The sequence below is a fragment of the Lynx canadensis genome, chromosome A1, assembly GCF_007474595.2.
Source record: "Lynx canadensis isolate LIC74 chromosome A1, mLynCan4.pri.v2, whole genome shotgun sequence".
NCBI lineage: Eukaryota > Metazoa > Chordata > Mammalia > Carnivora > Felidae > Lynx > Lynx canadensis.
In genome coordinates, this window is record NC_044303.2 from 87,889,743 (window position 1) to 87,907,399 (window position 17,657).

The 17,657-nt window shown below is 60.5% G+C and overlaps 2 protein-coding genes across 3 annotated transcripts; both read left to right on the top strand.

The window, feature by feature from the left end:
• Positions 1 to 3,205: 3,205 nt before the first annotated feature.
• TRIM17 (tripartite motif containing 17) lies at positions 3,206 to 8,000 on the top strand. The gene is made up of 6 exons (XM_030315035.1): positions 3,206 to 3,634; positions 4,337 to 4,432; positions 4,815 to 5,045; positions 6,996 to 7,018; positions 7,109 to 7,209; positions 7,453 to 8,000. The coding sequence occupies exons 1-6, from the start codon at positions 3,206 to 3,208 to the stop codon at positions 7,998 to 8,000; spliced, it is 1,428 nt and encodes a 475-aa protein (XP_030170895.1).
• A 1,056-nt stretch (positions 8,001 to 9,056) lies between these two features.
• Positions 9,057 to 17,254, top strand: TRIM11 (tripartite motif containing 11). 2 transcript variants are annotated; one of them, XM_030315013.1, is made up of 6 exons: positions 9,057 to 9,600; positions 12,249 to 12,344; positions 12,551 to 12,781; positions 15,107 to 15,129; positions 15,218 to 15,318; positions 15,839 to 17,254. In XM_030315013.1, exons 1-6 carry the CDS (start codon positions 9,193 to 9,195, stop codon positions 16,384 to 16,386), a joined length of 1,407 nt encoding a protein of 468 aa, XP_030170873.1. In that variant the 5' UTR covers positions 9,057 to 9,192; the 3' UTR covers positions 16,387 to 17,254. The 2 variants fall into 2 exon arrangements, with proteins under 2 accessions (XP_030170873.1, XP_030170883.1); XM_030315023.1 differs by lacking the exon at positions 12,249 to 12,344.
• The last annotated feature ends 403 nt before the right edge of the window (positions 17,255 to 17,657 follow it).

Sequence of the window (17,657 nt, forward strand, 5' to 3'; positions counted from 1 at the left end):
TTTTTACTCAAGGTTTGAACATTCCATGATTCTGTTCCCTGAAGGGAAAGACATCCTCCGCCCAGAACGCCCCAGCTGATGGAAAGGGCAGCAGAGGGGTCGTGGCTCTGGGAGGGGGGATTAGAATCAGCATCAGGCTGTCCACCTGGAGCCTCTTGCACCGCCCAGGCCCAGGCGCACATAAAAAGGGTCAGCGCCCGGCCTGTCCTGGTCCTGTGCGTCTACAGCCACATGCCTGTTTTCCCCGCCCTCCTGCCCTGGCCCAGCCTCAATTTCCTCATCTGTCGGGTCCCCCAGACCCTAGGACTTGGGGGTGCTCAGCCACCAGCGAGCTCTAGGTCCGGGTTGGGGGCAGCTACCCGCCGAAGCAACCTCCGGGCGGGGGCCGGACCCCAAGGGGTCGACCGTTCCCAGTGCCCGTCCGATATGATCCTCCTTTCCTAACCGGGGATCTGGACGACGCCCCCTCCCCTGGCCCGGCTCTGAGCACTAGTGAAGTCACCACCGGAGAGGTGGGGCTGTTGTGAGAGGGTCGCCCGCCCTGCTGCCTCCTCCAGCGACCCCACTTCATCCCCACCCGCACCCAGCGATCCCTTCACCTCCCGCACCTCCCCCCCCCCCTCCACTCCGCGGGGAGCCCAGACTTGCTCCGTCTTCTGCTCTCATCTCTTCCCCATTGTGGATCCACCCCTTGCCCCTTCCCACCTCCCCCCTGCCTGCAACCCTCTTTTCCCACACCTCTCAGAAAGATTACCCCCCACTGGCCTTTGCCCCTGCAATCTCTGTCATCCCTCTTCCCTCCTCCCGGCTGGGTTGCCAAAACTGCCTCCGTCCCACCCCTGACCCACTCTGCGCTGGCCCCCGCCCCATCCCCAGGCTGCTGACAACCCGCCCCACAAAGCCTCCCGCCCCCATCCCCTGCCCCCACCTGATAACTAGCGCCCCCCCCCAGCCGCCCTTGCCCCCGCCCCTGCTGACGCCACAAAGCCCAGCACCCCCAGGGCCCCCACGCCCTCTGTGACCACCGCCCCATGGTCTTCACTGCGCAAACGCAGGCTTTCCAGGGCGCTATTTGCGCGCGTGGCTGAGGACGACCGCGGCCTGTGGCCCCCTCCTCGGTGGTGAGTACCGGTCCCTCCAGGGAGGGGGCAGGCGGCACGTCACCCCTTGTGCGCTGAGGCTCTGGTGGGGACTTCGTGCGCTGCCCCTGTAGCAGACACAGCTTCCAGGATGGTTACAGCCTGGGACCAGACGGGTGAACTGGTTTTGCCCCTTTACAGAAAAGCATTCTTGGACGGAGGGTGGCCTGTCCATCCTCACTGACCTGGGGCCCTTGGGCGTGTCGCCTCCATCCTGAGCCAGACCCCCAGCCCACCAGCTTGCCCCGCTGGCCCGCGTTTCTGTTGGGTGGGCAGCAGTGCCCCTTAGGGTGGAGAGAGCAGAGGGACACCCTGACCTCACAGTGTCTGCAGAGACAGCTCCAGATAAATTGAACCAGGGTCTGGGACGTGGGAGGCCTGAGGCATCCAGCCGTGCTCACTGCAGATGACTGCAGAGAAAGGAGCTGGGATAGTAAAGTCCAGAAATGATGTTCCAATCCCCTAACAGGGCTCGAATAACACCCTGTGACCTGCAGAGGGGGCTTTGGACCTCCCTGGCATAGGGTCAGGGGTACAGCCACACCCAGTGTGACCATGTGTGTGCATGTGTGTATGTGTGTGCTCTCATGTGTGCATGCATGTATGCATGTACGTGTGTGCGTGTGTGACTGTGTGTGCATGTATGTGTGTGCTTGTGAGATTATGTGTGCGAGTGTGTATGTGTGTGCTCTCATGCGCGTGCATGTATATCTGTGCGTGTGCTCTCGTGTGTGTGTGTGCGTGTGTGTGCGTGTATGTGCTCTCGTATGTACGTACATGTGTGCATGTGTGTGGCCGTATGTGGGTGTGCTGTCGTGTGTGCGTGCATATTTGCATGTATGTGTGCATGTATGTGTGTGCATGAGTGACTGTGTGTGTGCATATACGTGTGTGCGTGCATGTGTATTTGTGTGCATGTGTGCACTGTGTGTGCATATGTATGCTCTCGTGTGTGTGCATGTATGTCTTGCGTGTGTGACCATGTGTGTGCGTGTGTGACCGTGTGTATGTGTGTGTTCTCATGTGTGTGCATGTGTGTATTTGTGTGTGTGCTTGTGAGACTGTATGTGTGCATGTGTGTGCATGCGTGTGTATGTCTCTGTGTGTGCATGTGTGCATCTGCGCGCATGTACATGTGTGTATTTGTGTGCGTGTGTGTGCATGCATGTGCGCACATGTGTGCGTACATGTGTATTTGTGCGCGTTTGTGTGTGCATGTGTGCTCTGTGTTCTGTGCATGCGTGCACACGTGTGTGCATATGTGTTCTCTGAACATGTGTGCTCTCGTGTATGTGTGCATATGTGCGCATGTGCGTGTGTGCTCTCATGTATGTGCATGTGTGTGCATGTGTTTGCATTGCATGTGTATGTGCATGTCTGCTTGTGTGCGCATGTGCATGTGTGTATGTGTGTGCACGTGTGTATGTGTGTTCATTTGTGCACGTATGTGTGCAAACATGCATGTGTATTTGTGTGTATGTGTATACATGTGTGCGTGTGTGTATGTTCTGTGCATGTGTATGTGTGTATATGTGCGCGTGTGTGCATGGGTGCGCTCTCGTGTGTGTGCATATGTGCACGTGTGTGTGTTTGCTCTTGTGTGTGTGCATGTCTGTGCATGCACTCACGCACACCAGGTGTCTTTTCTGCACTGCACCATGTGGCAGAACACCAGAGCTGACGCGTAGTCAGGACAGTAAAAACAGACTTTGTTCAGGATTACTGTAACAGGGGATGAGAGATCCCAGCAAAGAACTGGCTCAACTCAGTATAGGGTGGACCAGTGGGGATTTATGGCGGTTCAGGGGAAGTGAGGGTTAGTGATGAAAAATCTCTGAGAGGGAGATTCTTGCCAAACTGGCCGAACAGGATTCTTGCTGTAGACAGGTCAGTGGGAGGTGAGGAGTCAGATCAGACATCATGTGGGGGGTGGGGGGTTGGGGGGATGCTCTAATGCAACCTAGCAAGATTCTCCCTACAGTGGGTGGGGCTGGCCACAGACAAGGGTTTGGTGTGGAGAGGATCAAGGAGCATGTGAGGGACACTCCACTCCCTGCCCAGGAAGCATGGATGCCTTGGAACTTGCCAGAAAGCTGCAGGAGGAGGCCACGTGCTCCATCTGCCTTGACTACTTCACGGACCCGGTGATGACCTCCTGCGGCCACAACTTCTGCCGCGAGTGCATCCGGCTGGCCTGGGAGAAGGCCAAAGGCAGGAAAGGGGGGAGGAAGCGGAAGGGCTCCTTCCCATGTCCCGAGTGCCGGGAGCTATCCCCCCAAAGGAACTTGCGGCCCAACCGCCTGCTGACCAAAGTGGCTGAGATGGCGCGGCAGCACCCAGGCTTCCAGAGCAGGGACCTGTGTGCAGAGCACCAGGAGTTGCTGAAGCTCTTCTGTGAGGACGACCAGATCCCCATCTGTGTCGTCTGCAAGGAGGCCCGGGAACACAGGACCCACAGGGTGGTCCCGGTCGAGGAGGCCGTGCAAGAGTACAAGGTGGGTCACAGGGACGTCCTGGTGCACATGTAGTAGGCAGGACAAGAGCCCCCATAATGCACAGCCCAAACGTCCACAAAGCTGGTGGCCTGGAGTCCACACTGTTGGAGGCCCTGCCCCAGGTCCGTGCAGTTAGGGCTCCAGCACCATGGGCTGATAGCCCTCATCCTGGTTCCCTGTCCTCGCTGGGCAGGGAGCTCTGTGGGGTCTGTTGTATGATCACACTAATCCCATTCCTGGGGGCGCCACCCTCGTGACCTGATTGCCCCCCAGGAGCCCCACCTCCTCACTCCGCGCTGGGGGTTCGTATTCAGCATGTGGGCTTGGAGACATGTGCCAAGCACAGCAGAAAGCAAATATAGGGAAACTCACGGAAGAGAAGGGTTGTTAGTGCACATGCATCGGGGCACCAGCTCGCCACCTTCCTGTAGGGCCATAAACCTTCCTGGGATGAGACCCCTGGCCCTCCTCTTCCTCTGGCCTTTACTCAGTTAAGGGGAGCCCCAGGAAGGTCTATTTCTGCAGTGCTGATCCTTGATTGGCTCCAGCTCATAATAACCCTCCTGCCCAAGGCACATGTCTCGGGTGCCATGTGTTCTTCCCCAGGACCCCCTCACGTCCTTCTCTGGAGTGGGGGCACTGGGCAGATGCCAGGGCATAAGGGCCTCTGACCCCACACTCTGCGGTCCATGTGTCTCACAGCTGAAGCTGCAGGCCGACGTGGGGCACCTTCGGGAGGAGATGATGAAGACTGGGAGGCTGCAGGCCAGGGAGAGACAGACCTTGGCTGAGTGGCAGGCAGGTGCCCGGGGACGGGGTGCACACACAGGAGCCCAGTGGGTTCGGACAGGCCACACAAGAGCTGTGTGGATGCGAACACATACCTGGAGCTCAGGATTCCCGCTAGAATCAGGATCCAGAACACACGCCCAGCCCAGGCCGGCCGCCTTGGAGATGCAGGGACGCTTGGGTGCCGCTGCTTGGGGCTCAGCAGGTGACCCCCACAGAGGGGCTCCCTCCCCTGCTAGGCTAGCTTCTTCTCTGTGGGTCACCAGGACCCTGGGGGGTTACAGCGTCCTGGGAGCTGCCCTCCCATCTGGCTGGCGGGGAAAGGGAGTGGACACGGGTCCGGGGTCCCTCACACCCGCAATCCCCCCTCCCCCACCGCTGGCTCCTGCAGGAGAAGGTGAAGGAGCAGAGGCGGCGCATCCTGGTGGAGTTTGAGAAGATGGGCCTCTTCCTCCTGGAGGAGGAACAGCGCCTGCTCCAGGCCCTGAAGACTGAGGACGAGGAGGTGGGAGCCAGGCTGCGGGAGAGCTCTGCCACCCTGGAGCGGCAGGGCCTCTCCCTGGAGATGCTGCTGCTCCAGCTGGAGGACAAGAACCAGCACAGCCCACTGCAGATGTTGCAGGTGAGGGGGCGCCCTGCTCTCTGGGGGGAGGAGAGTCCTCAGTACACCTGCTCCCTAGGGGTGTGGCGAGTCCTCAGTGCACCTGCTCCCTGGGAAGGAGTCCTCAATACACCTGCTCCCTGGGGGGTGGGGGTGGGGGAGAGTCCTCAGTACACCTGCTCACCTGGGGATGTGGCGAGTCCTCAGTGCACCTGCTCCCTGGGAGGGAGTCCTCAGTATACCTGCTCCCTGGGGGATGGGGGAGAGTCCTCAGTACACCTGCTCACCTGGGGGAGGGGAGACCCCAGGACCCCTGCTCACTTGGGGGGGAGACCTCAGGACCCCTGCTCACCTGGGGAGGAGGGGAGACCTCAACAACCCTGCTCACCTGGGGGAGTGGAGACTTCAGCACCCCTGCTCCTTGGGGGAGGGGAGTCCCCAGGATACCTGATCCTGGGGGAGGGGAGACCTCAGCACCACTGCTCATATTGCGGGGTGGGGAGACCTCAATACAGCTGCTCATCTGGGGGGGAGGGGAGACCTAGCACCCCTGCTCACCTGGGGGAGGGGAGACCTCAGTACACCTGCTCACCTGGGGGGGTAGGTGAGACCTCAGCACCCCTGCTCACCTATCTGGGTTGGGGGGACTCATGCCCAGGTGGGGGGGGGGGGACTCATGCCCAGGTGTGGTCAGGTGGTGACTGCAGTAACTAGTACACACAGGGGAAGGCTCTGTCTCAGCTCAGGCTGCCTCACAAAGACCACAGGAGGTGGTTCACACAGTGGACTGTGTCTCCTGGTCCTGGAGGCAGGAAGTCTGGGATCCAGGCACAGGCAGGGCTGGTTACTCCCCAGGCCTCTCTCCCTGACGTATACGTGGCCATCTTCTCCCTGAGTCCTCGCAGGGTCGTCCCTCTCTGCCTGTCTGTGTCCTAAACTCCTTTTCTTGCAAGGACACCAGTGTTAGGGAATTAGGGTCCAACCCTAGTGACCTCACTTTACCATAAATCGGCTCTTTAAAGACCCAATCACCAATACAGTCCCCCTCTGAGGTCCTGCAGGCTGGGGCTCCAGTGTGTGAATCTGAAGCCCAGTCAGCCCATAACAGGCTCTCGTCCTGCAGATGTGTGTCCCCTCCCTTCCTAGCCCAGGGAGGTGGCCTGGGGGCGGCTGTCATTAGTGAGGTGATGTGGGGCACAGACACACTGGCCCAGATAGACACCCACGACTTCACAGGCAGGAGGGAGTCATGTGATTGCACCCCAGGATGGCAGTCACGAGAGGCCACAGCTGGCCTTCCAAGGACAGACCGGCCCACCGAGGCCCTGAAAGCAGGGGGTTATGTTGGCCAACAAGTGGGTGATTCACCAACTATGTGGAGGGACAGAATCCACGGTGACAGATAAGATTGCACACACTCCTGTGTGCATGTTTCCACAAGAGAAGCAAATGCCACATGCAGGGAATCCATGCATCCATCCCGTTTGCCTGGCTCAGGCCCAGGTTTTTGTCTGTTGTCCTGACCTCTGTGGGTTTTGTCCCCAGGAAGGGGCCTGTTCTAGATGACAGGTTATATGGTAGCTCAGGCTACGTAGCTCAGAGGAACGTTTTGTCTTCTATTAAAAAGCAACCTATCTACAAACTAACATGTGGACCTTTTTGTCACTCACAGTGATGCTGAACTATAAAAGGCACATTGATGGTCACCTGCCCTGTGCCCCCAATTCCACCCATGGGTTCACTGGCACAGCTTCCATGTCCCCAGGCATTATGTGGGGAGAACAGGAGGCCTGGCCAGGCCAGCGCGTAGGATTCCTGTGTGCAGCCAAGACCGGGTTACGCTCTGGAAAGTGGGCACAGGGCTGTGGGAAAACATCTTAGCCTTTCTAGCACTACAGACCAGAAATGCAGGCACAACGCCCCAGATTCCTCACGAAGCTTTGCCAATCTCCCTCCTTCTGTGTCTTGCAGGACATGAAGGAGCTCCTGAGCAGGTACGTGGCCAGCTGCAGGGGAAGCACTGATGGGCGCAGGGAGGGCTCCGCGTGGGGTCAGAGGGGACAATGACCCTGTGTCCACTGGAGGAGGAACAGCCTGAGTGTACAGTACCCAGAGGCCACCCCAACTGTGCTGAGGACAGTCTGCAGGGTCCCTGGGCAGATAGAGGTGCTGAAGAGTTTCCAAGGTAAGCAGGAGCCCAGCCGGGGGACTGTCCTTTATGGGACATTCACACTCTGTGCCCTTTCTGTTCCTATGGGGACACACGGTGAGGTGCCCAAATGGCCCCCCAGCTCCCAGCTCCTTAGCACCACCAATATGGACAGTTGGGGGAGGGACCCCAGTGGCCCAGGTGTACAGCTGGACTCAGCCCTGGAGCCTGGTTAGGGAGAGCACGGATGATTCGCTGCCCCCTTCCCTCCATCTGCAGAGGATGTGGTGCCGGACCCCGCCACCGCCTACCCCTACCTCCTCTTGTACGAGAGCCGCCAGAGGCGCTACCTGAGCACGCCACTGGTGGGCGCGCTCCACAGCAAGGACCGGTTCCTGGCCTACCCCTGCGCCGTGGGCCGGGAGACCTTCTCCTCGGGCAGGCACTATTGGGAGGTGGGCATGAACCTCACCGGTGACGCTCTCTGGGCCCTGGGCGTGTGCAGGGACAATGTGAGCCGGAGGGACAGGGTCCCCAAGTGCCCCGAAAATGGGTTCTGGGTGGTGCAGCTGTGCAAAGGGAAGAAGTACACACCCGGCACATTTGCCCCAACCCCTGTCACGCTGGCCGAGCCCCCCAGCCACATGGGGGTCTTCCTGGACTTCGAGGCGGGGGAGGTGTCCTTCTACAACCTGAAGGATGGGTCCCACATGCACACCTACGCCCAGGTGCAATTCTCCGGCCCCCTGAAGCCCTTCTTCTGCCTGGGGGCCCCCAAATCAGGCCAGATGGTCATCTCTACAGTGACGCTGTGGGTGAAGGGATAGGGGCACAGACCGGGGGAAGGGGGGCGCGGGCATCCCTGGTTTCTCCAGAAGGTGAGGTGGCTCCACTCAGCGCAGGCCACTTGCCAGACATATCTAAGGTGGTGGAGCGCTTGTGAGCCACTGGCTGGCTGCTCTCAAAGCTGAAGTGTAATCGCGATTAAAGCCTTTAAATATCAAGAGACTGTATTCACACATGCGTCATAAAGGAGGCTTTGAAAACCGCTGGGTTTCACAGTGGGCCGATTCTAAGTGGGGACCTCCCGTGCCCGGCGCAGCGTGGGATGCTGGTGTTTAGCCCCCACTTCGACACACGCCCAAGCAGGGATGCTGCCTGCGCATGGGCTGCTTGTGACTCGCAGAGCAGGGCCCACCTTGTCTTCCAAAACTTCCACGTTTGCACGCACCTTTTGCGGGTGTCATGGGGAAGGGGGGACCATGGGAAGATGACACTTTTCAAACTGCATCGCTGAAACCCTCAGAGCAGTCCAGCCTTGAAGGTGTACCTGCAGGGATCACGGGTCACGGGGGGGGGGGGGGGGGGCGGTGGTGGTGGTGGTGGGAGGAGAGTCCTTTCTGGCCCCGCCCCCGCAGTTTCAGGCGCATTAACCGCCCTACGCCAGGCCGGGCACCCAGAATCCCAGTCGGTGTATGTCTACCTTAAGGCCAGAGTGCCTACAGGCCGAGCCCCTTCCTGCACTGATCCTGATCGTGCCCGGCGCAGGGGCGCACGGGAGACGGCTTGGGGCTCGCCGCCGCGGCCTCAGGCTCCCCTTGTCCTCGAAGTCGCTGTGCTGTGCGGGGAACCCAGTGAACGTGTGAGGCGCCCGCCGGCCCGGGTCCTGCAACCGGTCCTTCCCGGGACGCCAGGGAGAGGTGACCCACAGCCTGGAGCGCACGCGCGCGCGCGCGCAGACAGCGGAGGCTACGCCACAAGGTCAGCTGGCATGCAGCCTCCAATTCGGTTGGGCCCGCGGACCGCGTGGCCGGCCTCAGCCAATCCGGAACTAAAGCGGGTTGTTCCAAAAAAAAAAAAAAAAAAAAACCCAGCTGCTTCCTGCTTCCGCCGCGGCGCCTCTTCCTCCGCGCGTCCCTGGAGCCCCTGCGTCTCCGAGTGCTACCCGGAGTCTCGGTGACGGAGGCCACACCGCCCGAGCCGGCGGAAAGCGCCGCCCATCTCCGCCCGACCGGCGCCATGGCCGCCCCCGACCTGTCCACCAACCTCCAGGAGGAGGCCACCTGCGCCATCTGCCTTGACTACTTCACCGACCCCGTGATGACCGACTGTGGCCACAACTTCTGCCGCGAGTGCATCCGGCGCTGCTGGGGCCAGCCCGAAGGCCCGTACGCCTGCCCCGAGTGCCGCGAGCTGTCCCCGCAGAGGAACCTGCGGCCCAACCGCCCGCTCGCCAAGATGGCCGAGATGGCGCGGCGCCTGCACCCGCCGTCGCCCGTCCCGCAGGGCGTGTGCGCCGCGCACCGCGAGCCTCTGGCTGCCTTCTGCGGCGACGAGCTGCGCCTGCTGTGCGCCGCCTGCGAGCGCTCTGGGGAGCACTGGACGCACCGCGTGCGCCCACTGCAGGATGCGGCCGACGACCTCAAGGTGCGCGGCGGGGCCCGGCTGGAGTCGGGGCCCGGGGGTGGTGGCTCGGCCCGGGCGGCATCCCGGGGGTGGTGTGCTCCTGGCTCGGGTGCAGGGAGTGCACGCAGCCGGCTTCACACAGTTACCCTGGCCCGGGTTCTAAGGAGCACGGGATGTGAGTGCAGCAAGCCCACACCAGCATCCTCCTGGCTGGGGGTGCACCCTGGCCGGGTTGTAGGGGTGCGCGTGCAACAATGGAGACTGGTACCCTCTTGGGGGGGTGTGTGTGCAGCCAGTCCCAGACCGGTACCATCCTGGCTGGGGTTTAGGGGAAACAGGGTCTGAGTGCAGCAAGCCTACACCAGCACCCTTCTGGCCAGCGAGTAGGGGACACAGGGTACCCGTACAGCCGGTCTAGGCTGGCACCTTCCTGGCCAGGGTCTAAGGACGAGGCACAGGGTGTGTGTGCAGCCTGTCCCAGACCTACTGGCTAGGACAGCATTCACCAGTGGGGCACCGGCCTGAAAATCAGGAATGGAGCCCAGAGAAGGAGAAAGCAGGAAGAGAACCTTAGGTTCTCTGCGTAGACAGAAGTGGGCTCAGCCCTCAGAGGGCCATGGGCGAGGCAGGGCTGTGGGGTGGAGACGAGATTTGAGGAATCACTGGGTTGGGATGGGTGGGGACACAGCCGTTGCCCTGGGAGGCAGGTGCCAGGGTGCCCGCAGCCCGTCAAGCTTTCCGAGTGGGATGCTTGGAGCCACTTGTGCCACCTGACATGGCAAGATCCACCCGCTTTGTTCTGGAAACGCATTTCCTCAAAATCCAGGCCAGCCCTCGCCCGACTGCTGAGAGCTCGGGGCAGACACCCATGTGCGGTCCTCACTGGGCCTCAGGAGTGTTTGCTCCTGGAGCCCCAGGTATTGACTACACAGCTGATACCTTGCCAACGTTTGGATTGGTGTGCGTTGTGCTTCATGGCCCAGAGCGTCTGCTGGCTTGCTCCAAGGACGTGGCGTAGCCACGTGAACCAGTACTTGGCCAGTTTGTCACTGTTCTAGAACCAACAGGACAAACTTGGATCCTGATCTGCATCTGTGGGCTCGTCCTGACGGAAACCCCTGAAGTCTTGCCTTCCACTTTGAGGCACAACACGCGGATGCCCCACCCCTTTTGTCGGTCCAGCAAATGTGCTCTGTCACTGAGCAGAAAGTGACCATGCCGCTCTGCAGAGGCCCCTCTCGGTTGGCCTGATAACGCCTCTTGGGGCAGCACTTAAACCCCTTCCTATCGTAGGGGAGGGCAAAGCTTTATGTCCAACTTGTTAGGTTCAGTGACTGAGGCTTGCAAATTAAGCTAACAAAGGCAGAGTAACAAGTGAAAAAAAAACATAATTTTATTAGTCTTTAAAGAAAAATTTTTTTTAGGGGCGCCTGGGTGGCTCAGTCGGTTAAGCATCCAACTTCAGCTCAGGTCATGATCTCACAGTTGGTGAGTTCAAGCCCCACGTTGGGCTCTGTGCTGACTGCTCAGAGCCTGGAGCCTGCTTCGGATTCTGTGTCTCCCTCTCTCTCTGACTCTCCCCTGCTCATGCTCTGTCTCTCTCTGTCTCAAAAATAAATTAAACATTAAAAAAAATTTTTTTTAAATTTTTTTTAATGTTTTATTTTTGAGAAAGAGACAGAGGGTGAGCAAGGGAGGGGTAGAGAGAGAGGGAGACACAGAATCCGAAGCAGGCTCCAGGCTCTGAGCTGTCAGCATGGAGCCCAATGCAGGGCTCAAACTCGTGAACCTTGAGATCATGACCTGAGCTGAAGTGTGACGCTTAACTGACTGAGCCACCCAGGGGCCCCATAATTTTATCAGTCTTTTAAATGTTCTATGGCACAAGAGCTTCACAGAGGCAAAATGAAAAACCCTTTTAGATATGGGATTATGTTCTATTTTAACAAAGGGTGTTGATAAACTGGGGAGAAGTGGCTAGGCAAAAGAAAGGGAATTAGGGCTTGTAGGGTCAGTAAGTTGTGGGAAAGGAACTAGGGAATATATGGGGGGAACAAGTGATAGGTCAGGGTTATCTGAGTCATAAAGTCCCTTCAGGCACAGTCCTGTCTGACAGACATTGTGATGAGTGCCGTCCCCTTCTGGGTACAGACAGGGAGGGCACCCTTGTGGGAAATTTCTGCTCTGCCTTGAGGCAGAAAGGAGGAGGGCAGAGGGCTCTTCCTACATCTCCAGAGAGTCCTTGTGCCAAAGTGGCTCCCTCTGGGCTGGCACCTTCTGACCTCCTTCCCTGTAGTAGCAGGTAGCTACCCTTCGTGCTAGGGGTGCGCAGCACACCATCTTTACCTGCCCCCAAAGGGCTGTGCCTGGCATTTGCACACCCTGGGGTGCTGGGTCCCCCAAAGTGCCACCTCCCCGGGCCTCAGTCCATCTAAAAGTTGGAGGGAGAGCGCAGTCAGGTGGAGAGGTGTGGGGCCTGCAGGGAGCCCAGAGCAGGCCTGGAGAAGGAAAGGGGACTGAGTCAGGGGAGGGCAAGGGGCCTCGGTGCTGGGGGGGAGGGGACTCATAGGTTAATTTGAGGCTGTCCCATGTGTCATGCCTGGCCGGGTTGACTGGAACGGGGATGGGGCCCACCCAGCCAGGGTCACACTGGCCTTACCTTCCCGTAGGGTAAGCTGGAGAAGTCCCTAGAGCATCTGCGGAAGCAAATGGAGGACGCGCTGCTGTTCCAGGCCCAGGCCGAGGAGACCTGTGCCTTGTGGCAGGCAGGTGGCGCGGTGCCCTGAGGTGCCCAAGGTCGGGGGGTGGGGGCGGCAGGCAAGCGGGCGCCTGCCTCGTGCTGTGTATGAGGAAGGCTCCCTGCGTGTAACCCGCCCAGGAGGGTGAGGCTGGGGACTGGACAGGACGTGGGGGCCCCAGGTGGGGGATGGATGAGGTCCCTGGGCCCTCAGCTGCCCTGTTCACCCTGCAGAAGATGGTGGAGAGCCAGCGGCAGAACGTGCTGGCAGAGTTCGAGAGGCTGCGCCGGCTGCTGGCAGAGGAGGAGCAGCGGCTGCTGCAGAGGCTGGAGGAGGAGGAGCTGGAGGTCCTGCCCCCGCTGCGGGAGAGCGCTGCCCGCCTGGGTCAGCAGAGCGCGCAGCTGGCCGAGCTCATCGCAGAGCTGGAGGGGCGCTGCCAGCTGCCTGCGCTGGGGCTGCTGCAGGTGAGGCACGCTGCGCTCCAGGTGTGCGCGTGCTGGCTCTGAGAAGGGATGGGCAGTGCTGTGCCCTGGGGGTGCCTGCCTGGGGGCTCTGGGCAGGGATGGGCTCATGGGGCAGTCTGCGCGCTCAGCTCACCCAGGTGTCACCCACCTGTGAGAGGTGAGGGCGGGGTGGGGGGGGTAGCTGGGACCGGCGATCCACTTGTGGCTGCGGGTCCTGCAGAGTGGGTGCGGATCTGGAACTTCTCCCGGAACTGCTCCAGTGCCTGTCCTGTAGCCCTATTGGACCGTGTGACAGGTGGCATCTGGGGTCTGTGGGTCACCAGGCTAGCTCCAGAGGTTCTGGTCCCCTGGACTGCGAAGTGCCGGCAGGAGTCCTGTAGGATTCCTGCGCCAGCCCTGTGGGGCCCTGAGACTGCCTGGCTCTTAGCAGAGGGTGGGAGTGAGGACGCTGTGTGTGTAGCCCTGGGCATCTCCCACGGGTGGTGACCCTCCTGCATCTCACTGACCAGGCAGAGGCTCCTGGCTACCCTCCTGGGGTCTGAACTTGGTCCTTCCGCCCTGCTGAGACACCAGGCAGTTTCAAGCCTGGGAAAGAGGAAGAACCCAAGACCAAGTATCTCGCGGGGTTTCAGGCAGAAGTAGGCTGTGGTCAGTGAGGCAGAGTCTGAGCCGCCAGCCAAGGAGGTCAGGGGAAGTGAACCCGGGTGGAGAAGGCAGGGACACCCCAAGTTCTGGAAAGAGGAGGGGTCAGCCCCAGACATGAGATGATAACCCCAGGTCTGTATGAAACGTGATTTGGGACAATGTGAGATGTCCCAGTGGGTTCACTGGAGGCTCTAGTGGCGCGGGCACTGGGTTCACTGGAGGCTGTGGGTGGGTGGGTGGTCTTGACTGGCCTGCTGCACTCCTGAAAGTGGCCACCTGCCCCCCAGTGCCCCCTGCCTATTCCCCCACCTGCCCTCCACTGCCTCCCCCAACCTGCTCACATCTCCTGGCCTGGATCTTTAGCTGGCTGGCTAGCTAGAGGGAAGACCCCTGTCCCTTCTCCTATCACCCCCCAGCCCCAGAGCCCCCCTTGCCTGTGCTAGGGGTGGGGTGGGGTCTGCCTTGTGGAGGGGCAGGAGAGCAGACCCCAGCAGTACCCTGTGTACTGGTGTGAGGGAGCGAGGTCAGGTGCACCTGCACCCTCGGACCTCAGTGTTAGGCGGAGGACTGCTGCATGGGTTCTGGCACCTGGGTGGGTGGGGATGTGCACCCTCATGGACAGAGGAAGTGAGGGTTTGGGTGACTTCCAGGAACCCACACCTATGAGTCCCAGCTGTGTGACAGAGTCTGGGGGTCCCAGCTTCCCCCGCCAGGCTCACCCTGTAGCCATCCTCGGTCCGCTCAGAGCCTTTTCCTAAAGGGATATATGTGTCTCCAAGGGGCCATGTGGTCTGCATGGAGGCCAGCCCCTTTCCTGGAGCTCAGGGCCCTCCACATGACCCTCAGGGTAGGTAGGGCCTTGCTCTCGCCTCAGGCCTTGTGACAACCACAACTGCCCCCGTCATTCCCCAGTGCCCCCTGGGTGGGCTGCCCACCCAGCAAAACTACCAAGGACAGGCTGTTTCCGCTTTGCATGCTACCCACACCAGGTTCCTTGTCTCCTCCCTGTATCTTCACATGGTTGTCCCTTGTCTGTGCCCCAGTCCCCTCTTCTGATAAAGACCCCAGTCATGTGGGATCAGGGTCCACCCTAGTGACCTCCTTTTACTCAAACCACCTCTGTAAAGTCCCCATCTCCAAATCCAGCCCCGTTCTGAGGCCCTGGGGGTTAGGCCTCCAACATTTGGATTCGAGGGACACAGTCAATCCCTCATGCTGAGTACAATGCTTGTGTGTGTCATTATGGGAGAGAGGAATGTCCAAGTGGAGAGGCCTCACCTGGAAGGTGGGTGTGAGTCTGGGACCTGTGGGAGGGCAGGCAGCAGACAGCCAGGTACCCTTGAGCCCTGGAGGCCAGGACCCCGCCCCACGTGTCCCGCCACCCAGGGGTGCTGGGGGCTCTGGGTGGGCAAGGAAGTAGCCAGTGCCCTGCATCCTCTAAGCACATGGGGGGTGTGAGGCCAGGTCTGCATGGTGGCTGAGCCCAGGGTCTTTCCAGGCTCCCCATGTCCAAGCTGCACTTGGGACAGCCCACCACTGGTTCCTGATGACTGGTGTATGAGTGTGTGAGTGAGTGTGAGACGGGGGGCAGAGCTGGGTCTTGGGGGACACTGGTGGCCGGGGCGTGGGGGGGCCCAGGGTCAGGGGACAGGCGCTGACTGGCGTGTGTCTCTCCCACAGGACATCAGGGACACCTTGCGCAGGTAGGAGCCCCGGCCTCTCCCCAGGGAAGGTGGGCAGGGTGCAGGGCAGGGCTGCCATGGGGGGTGACGCATGCTCTGCCCCCTCCAGGGTCCAGGACGTGAAGCTGCAGCCGCCTGAGGTGGTGCCCATGGAGATGAGGACGGTGTGCAGGGTCCCGGGGCTGGTGGAGGCCCTGCGGAAGTTCCGAGGTGGGTACCCTTGTGGCCCAGAGGACGCACTGGTCCTGAGCTCCTGCAGGCATGCAGGGTGGGTCTGTTCCTGTGGCGGACCAGTTCACAGAGACCTGGAAGGTTCAGGCACCAGACAGCAGCTAAGGGAGGGCCGGTCTGGCTGCTGGCCTGGACGTGTAGGAAGAGCAGAGGTCAGACCACCGCCGGGGTGGACAGGTCCACCCGCACGGACCCCAGCTGTGGGGAGTCCAGGATGCGAGTAGGCTGGACACTCCTCCCTTGCCCCAGGAACTGGAGGAGTGGCTGCAGGAAACCCTTGTGGTTTCACAGGTCCTCTGAAGGAGGGTGCATCGCGAGGGAGCCTGGACCTCCTTCTGGAACATTCCGAATTGCAATGGCAGGTGGTTAGGTGATAGCTTTCAGGGAGAGAGGCAACATGGGGCGTGGCCAGTGCACAGCCAGCCCCCACAGAGGTCCACAGGGGCGCACAGGCAGGGCTGCCCACTTGCTCCCCCAGTGACCTCCACTCCATCTGCAGGGGATGTGACCCTGGATCCTGACACTGCCAACCCTGAGCTGGTCCTGTCAGAGGACAGGAGGAGCGTGCGGCGGGGGGACCTGCGGCAGGCGCTGCCCGACAGTCCTGAGCGCTTCGACCCCGGGCCCTGCGTGCTGGGCCGGGAGGCCCTCACGTCGGGTCGTCATTACTGGGAGGTGGAGGTGGGGGAGCGGGCCAGCTGGGCGCTGGGCGTCTGCAGGGAGACAGCCAACCGCAAGGAGAAGGGTGAGCTGTTTGCCGGCAATGGCTTCTGGATCCTGGTGTTCCTGGGCAGCTACTACAACTCATCTGAGCGCGCCTTCGCCCCACTGCGCAACCCGCCGCGGCGCGTGGGCATCTTTCTGGACTATGAGGCCGGGCACCTGTCCTTCTACAGCGCCACTGATGGCTCCCTCTTGTATGCCTTCCCTGAGACCCCCTTCTCGGGGACCCTGCGGGCCCTTTTCTCACCTCTGTCCAGCAGCCCCACGCCCATGACCATCTGCAGGCTGAAAGGTGGGCCCGGGGACGCGCTGGCTCCCCAGTGACAGGGGAGCCTCGTGGCTCCTCACCCTGGCTCCGGGATTGGGGACTTCTGGCTACACAGGACCCTGGGTGGGTAGTGCTGTCCTCTGAGCCAGGGAGATGCACACGGTGCCGTGCACAGATGTGCGCACAGCGGAACTGAAGTGCGCTCGCTCCTGCAAGCGTGCGCTGGCATGTGCGGGGCCAGCTGCGTTCTTTCCTGGGGGCCACAGGGCGCTGAGACATCCCCAGTCTCTGGTTTCAGAGCCCTACAGAGGTCTGGGGAGAGGCACCACGGCCTGTGGGACATTCTCCGGCTGAAGCCTGAGCCCCCGACGGCCCCGGAGCTGCCGGCAGGAGGGCACTCCAAGCCTGCCACCCTGTGTCCAGGTCCCATCCACTACAAGGCAGGGCAGAATGGGCTTCGGAACAGCCAGGTACTGGGTGGTATGCGGAGGTGGCCAGAGGAAGCTGGGAGTGCAGGTCAGGGGGCCGAGTGACCATGCCCCTCCCCCAAATGCAGACCACTTGGGTCTTCTGGAAAATGCCCTTCCCTGGCTCCCGGTCAGGTGCAGCAGAGGTTAGGGCCCCCGAGGTGAGCAGGCATAGGAGCCCATGGTCTCCCCTGGGCTGAGAACCACCAGCTAGACAGTCACCCTCTCGCTGATCCCAGAACTCTGTGTACCCGGTCCATAGGCATCCCTGCCCTGCCTGGGGAAGGCTAGGCTCAGAGAGCCCCCTCCCTTTCCTGCTAACAGTCTGGGATTTGTCTTTGCTTTGTTCAGACTCTTGGTCACCCTGCTTAAAGGTGTGCTGCAAATTCTTTGTACCCTAGATTTTATTTATTGTAAGGACCGATGTCACAGCAAATAAATTAACTGTTGTCTGTAATCTGCTGTCTGCAGTTGTGGAGGTGAGGAAATGCACCAGTGAGGGGGATGGCCCCGGGAGGGTGACACATAGGCGGGACCCCCAAGGGCGAAGTCAGGGGCACAAGTCACCCCCATGGGCACAGCAGACTTCCAGCTGCGTTCTCCTGTGCGTTCATCTCATGCACCTGCCTCAGGAACATTTTTCTTGTTTTGTTTTGTTTTTCCAGATACCCAGAAAGTGCACAGTAGCTAAGTGCTCCATTTATTTGGTTATGCATTCTCCCATTTTTTGACTTTTTGCTATTGTTACTTTTCTTTTTATGTTTATTTTGAGAGCGAGTGTGTGTGCACAAGTGGGGGAAGGGCAGAGCGAGAGAATCCCAAGGAGGCCCACGCTGTGAGCACAGAGCCTTATATGGGCT

What these genes read in the sequence shown, in the direction of transcription:
- TRIM17 (XM_030315035.1), top strand. Translation starts at nt 3,206, where the DNA reads ATGGATGCCTTGGAACTTGCCAGAAAGCTGCAGGAGGAGGCCACGTGC. An exon ending in GCCCACTGCAGATGTTGCAG is followed by an intron (nt 5,046 to 6,995) that starts GTGAGGGGGCGC and finishes TGTGTCTTGCAG; the next exon opens with GACATGAAGGAGCTCCTGAG. An exon ending in ATGAAGGAGCTCCTGAGCAG is followed by an intron (nt 7,019 to 7,108) that starts GTACGTGGCCAG and finishes TGTCCACTGGAG; the next exon opens with GAGGAACAGCCTGAGTGTAC.
- TRIM11 (XM_030315013.1), top strand. Translation starts at nt 9,193, where the DNA reads ATGGCCGCCCCCGACCTGTCCACCAACCTCCAGGAGGAGGCCACCTGC. An exon ending in ATGCGGCCGACGACCTCAAG is followed by an intron (nt 9,601 to 12,248) that starts GTGCGCGGCGGG and finishes ACCTTCCCGTAG; the next exon opens with GGTAAGCTGGAGAAGTCCCT. An exon ending in AGACCTGTGCCTTGTGGCAG is followed by an intron (nt 12,345 to 12,550) that starts GCAGGTGGCGCG and finishes TTCACCCTGCAG; the next exon opens with AAGATGGTGGAGAGCCAGCG.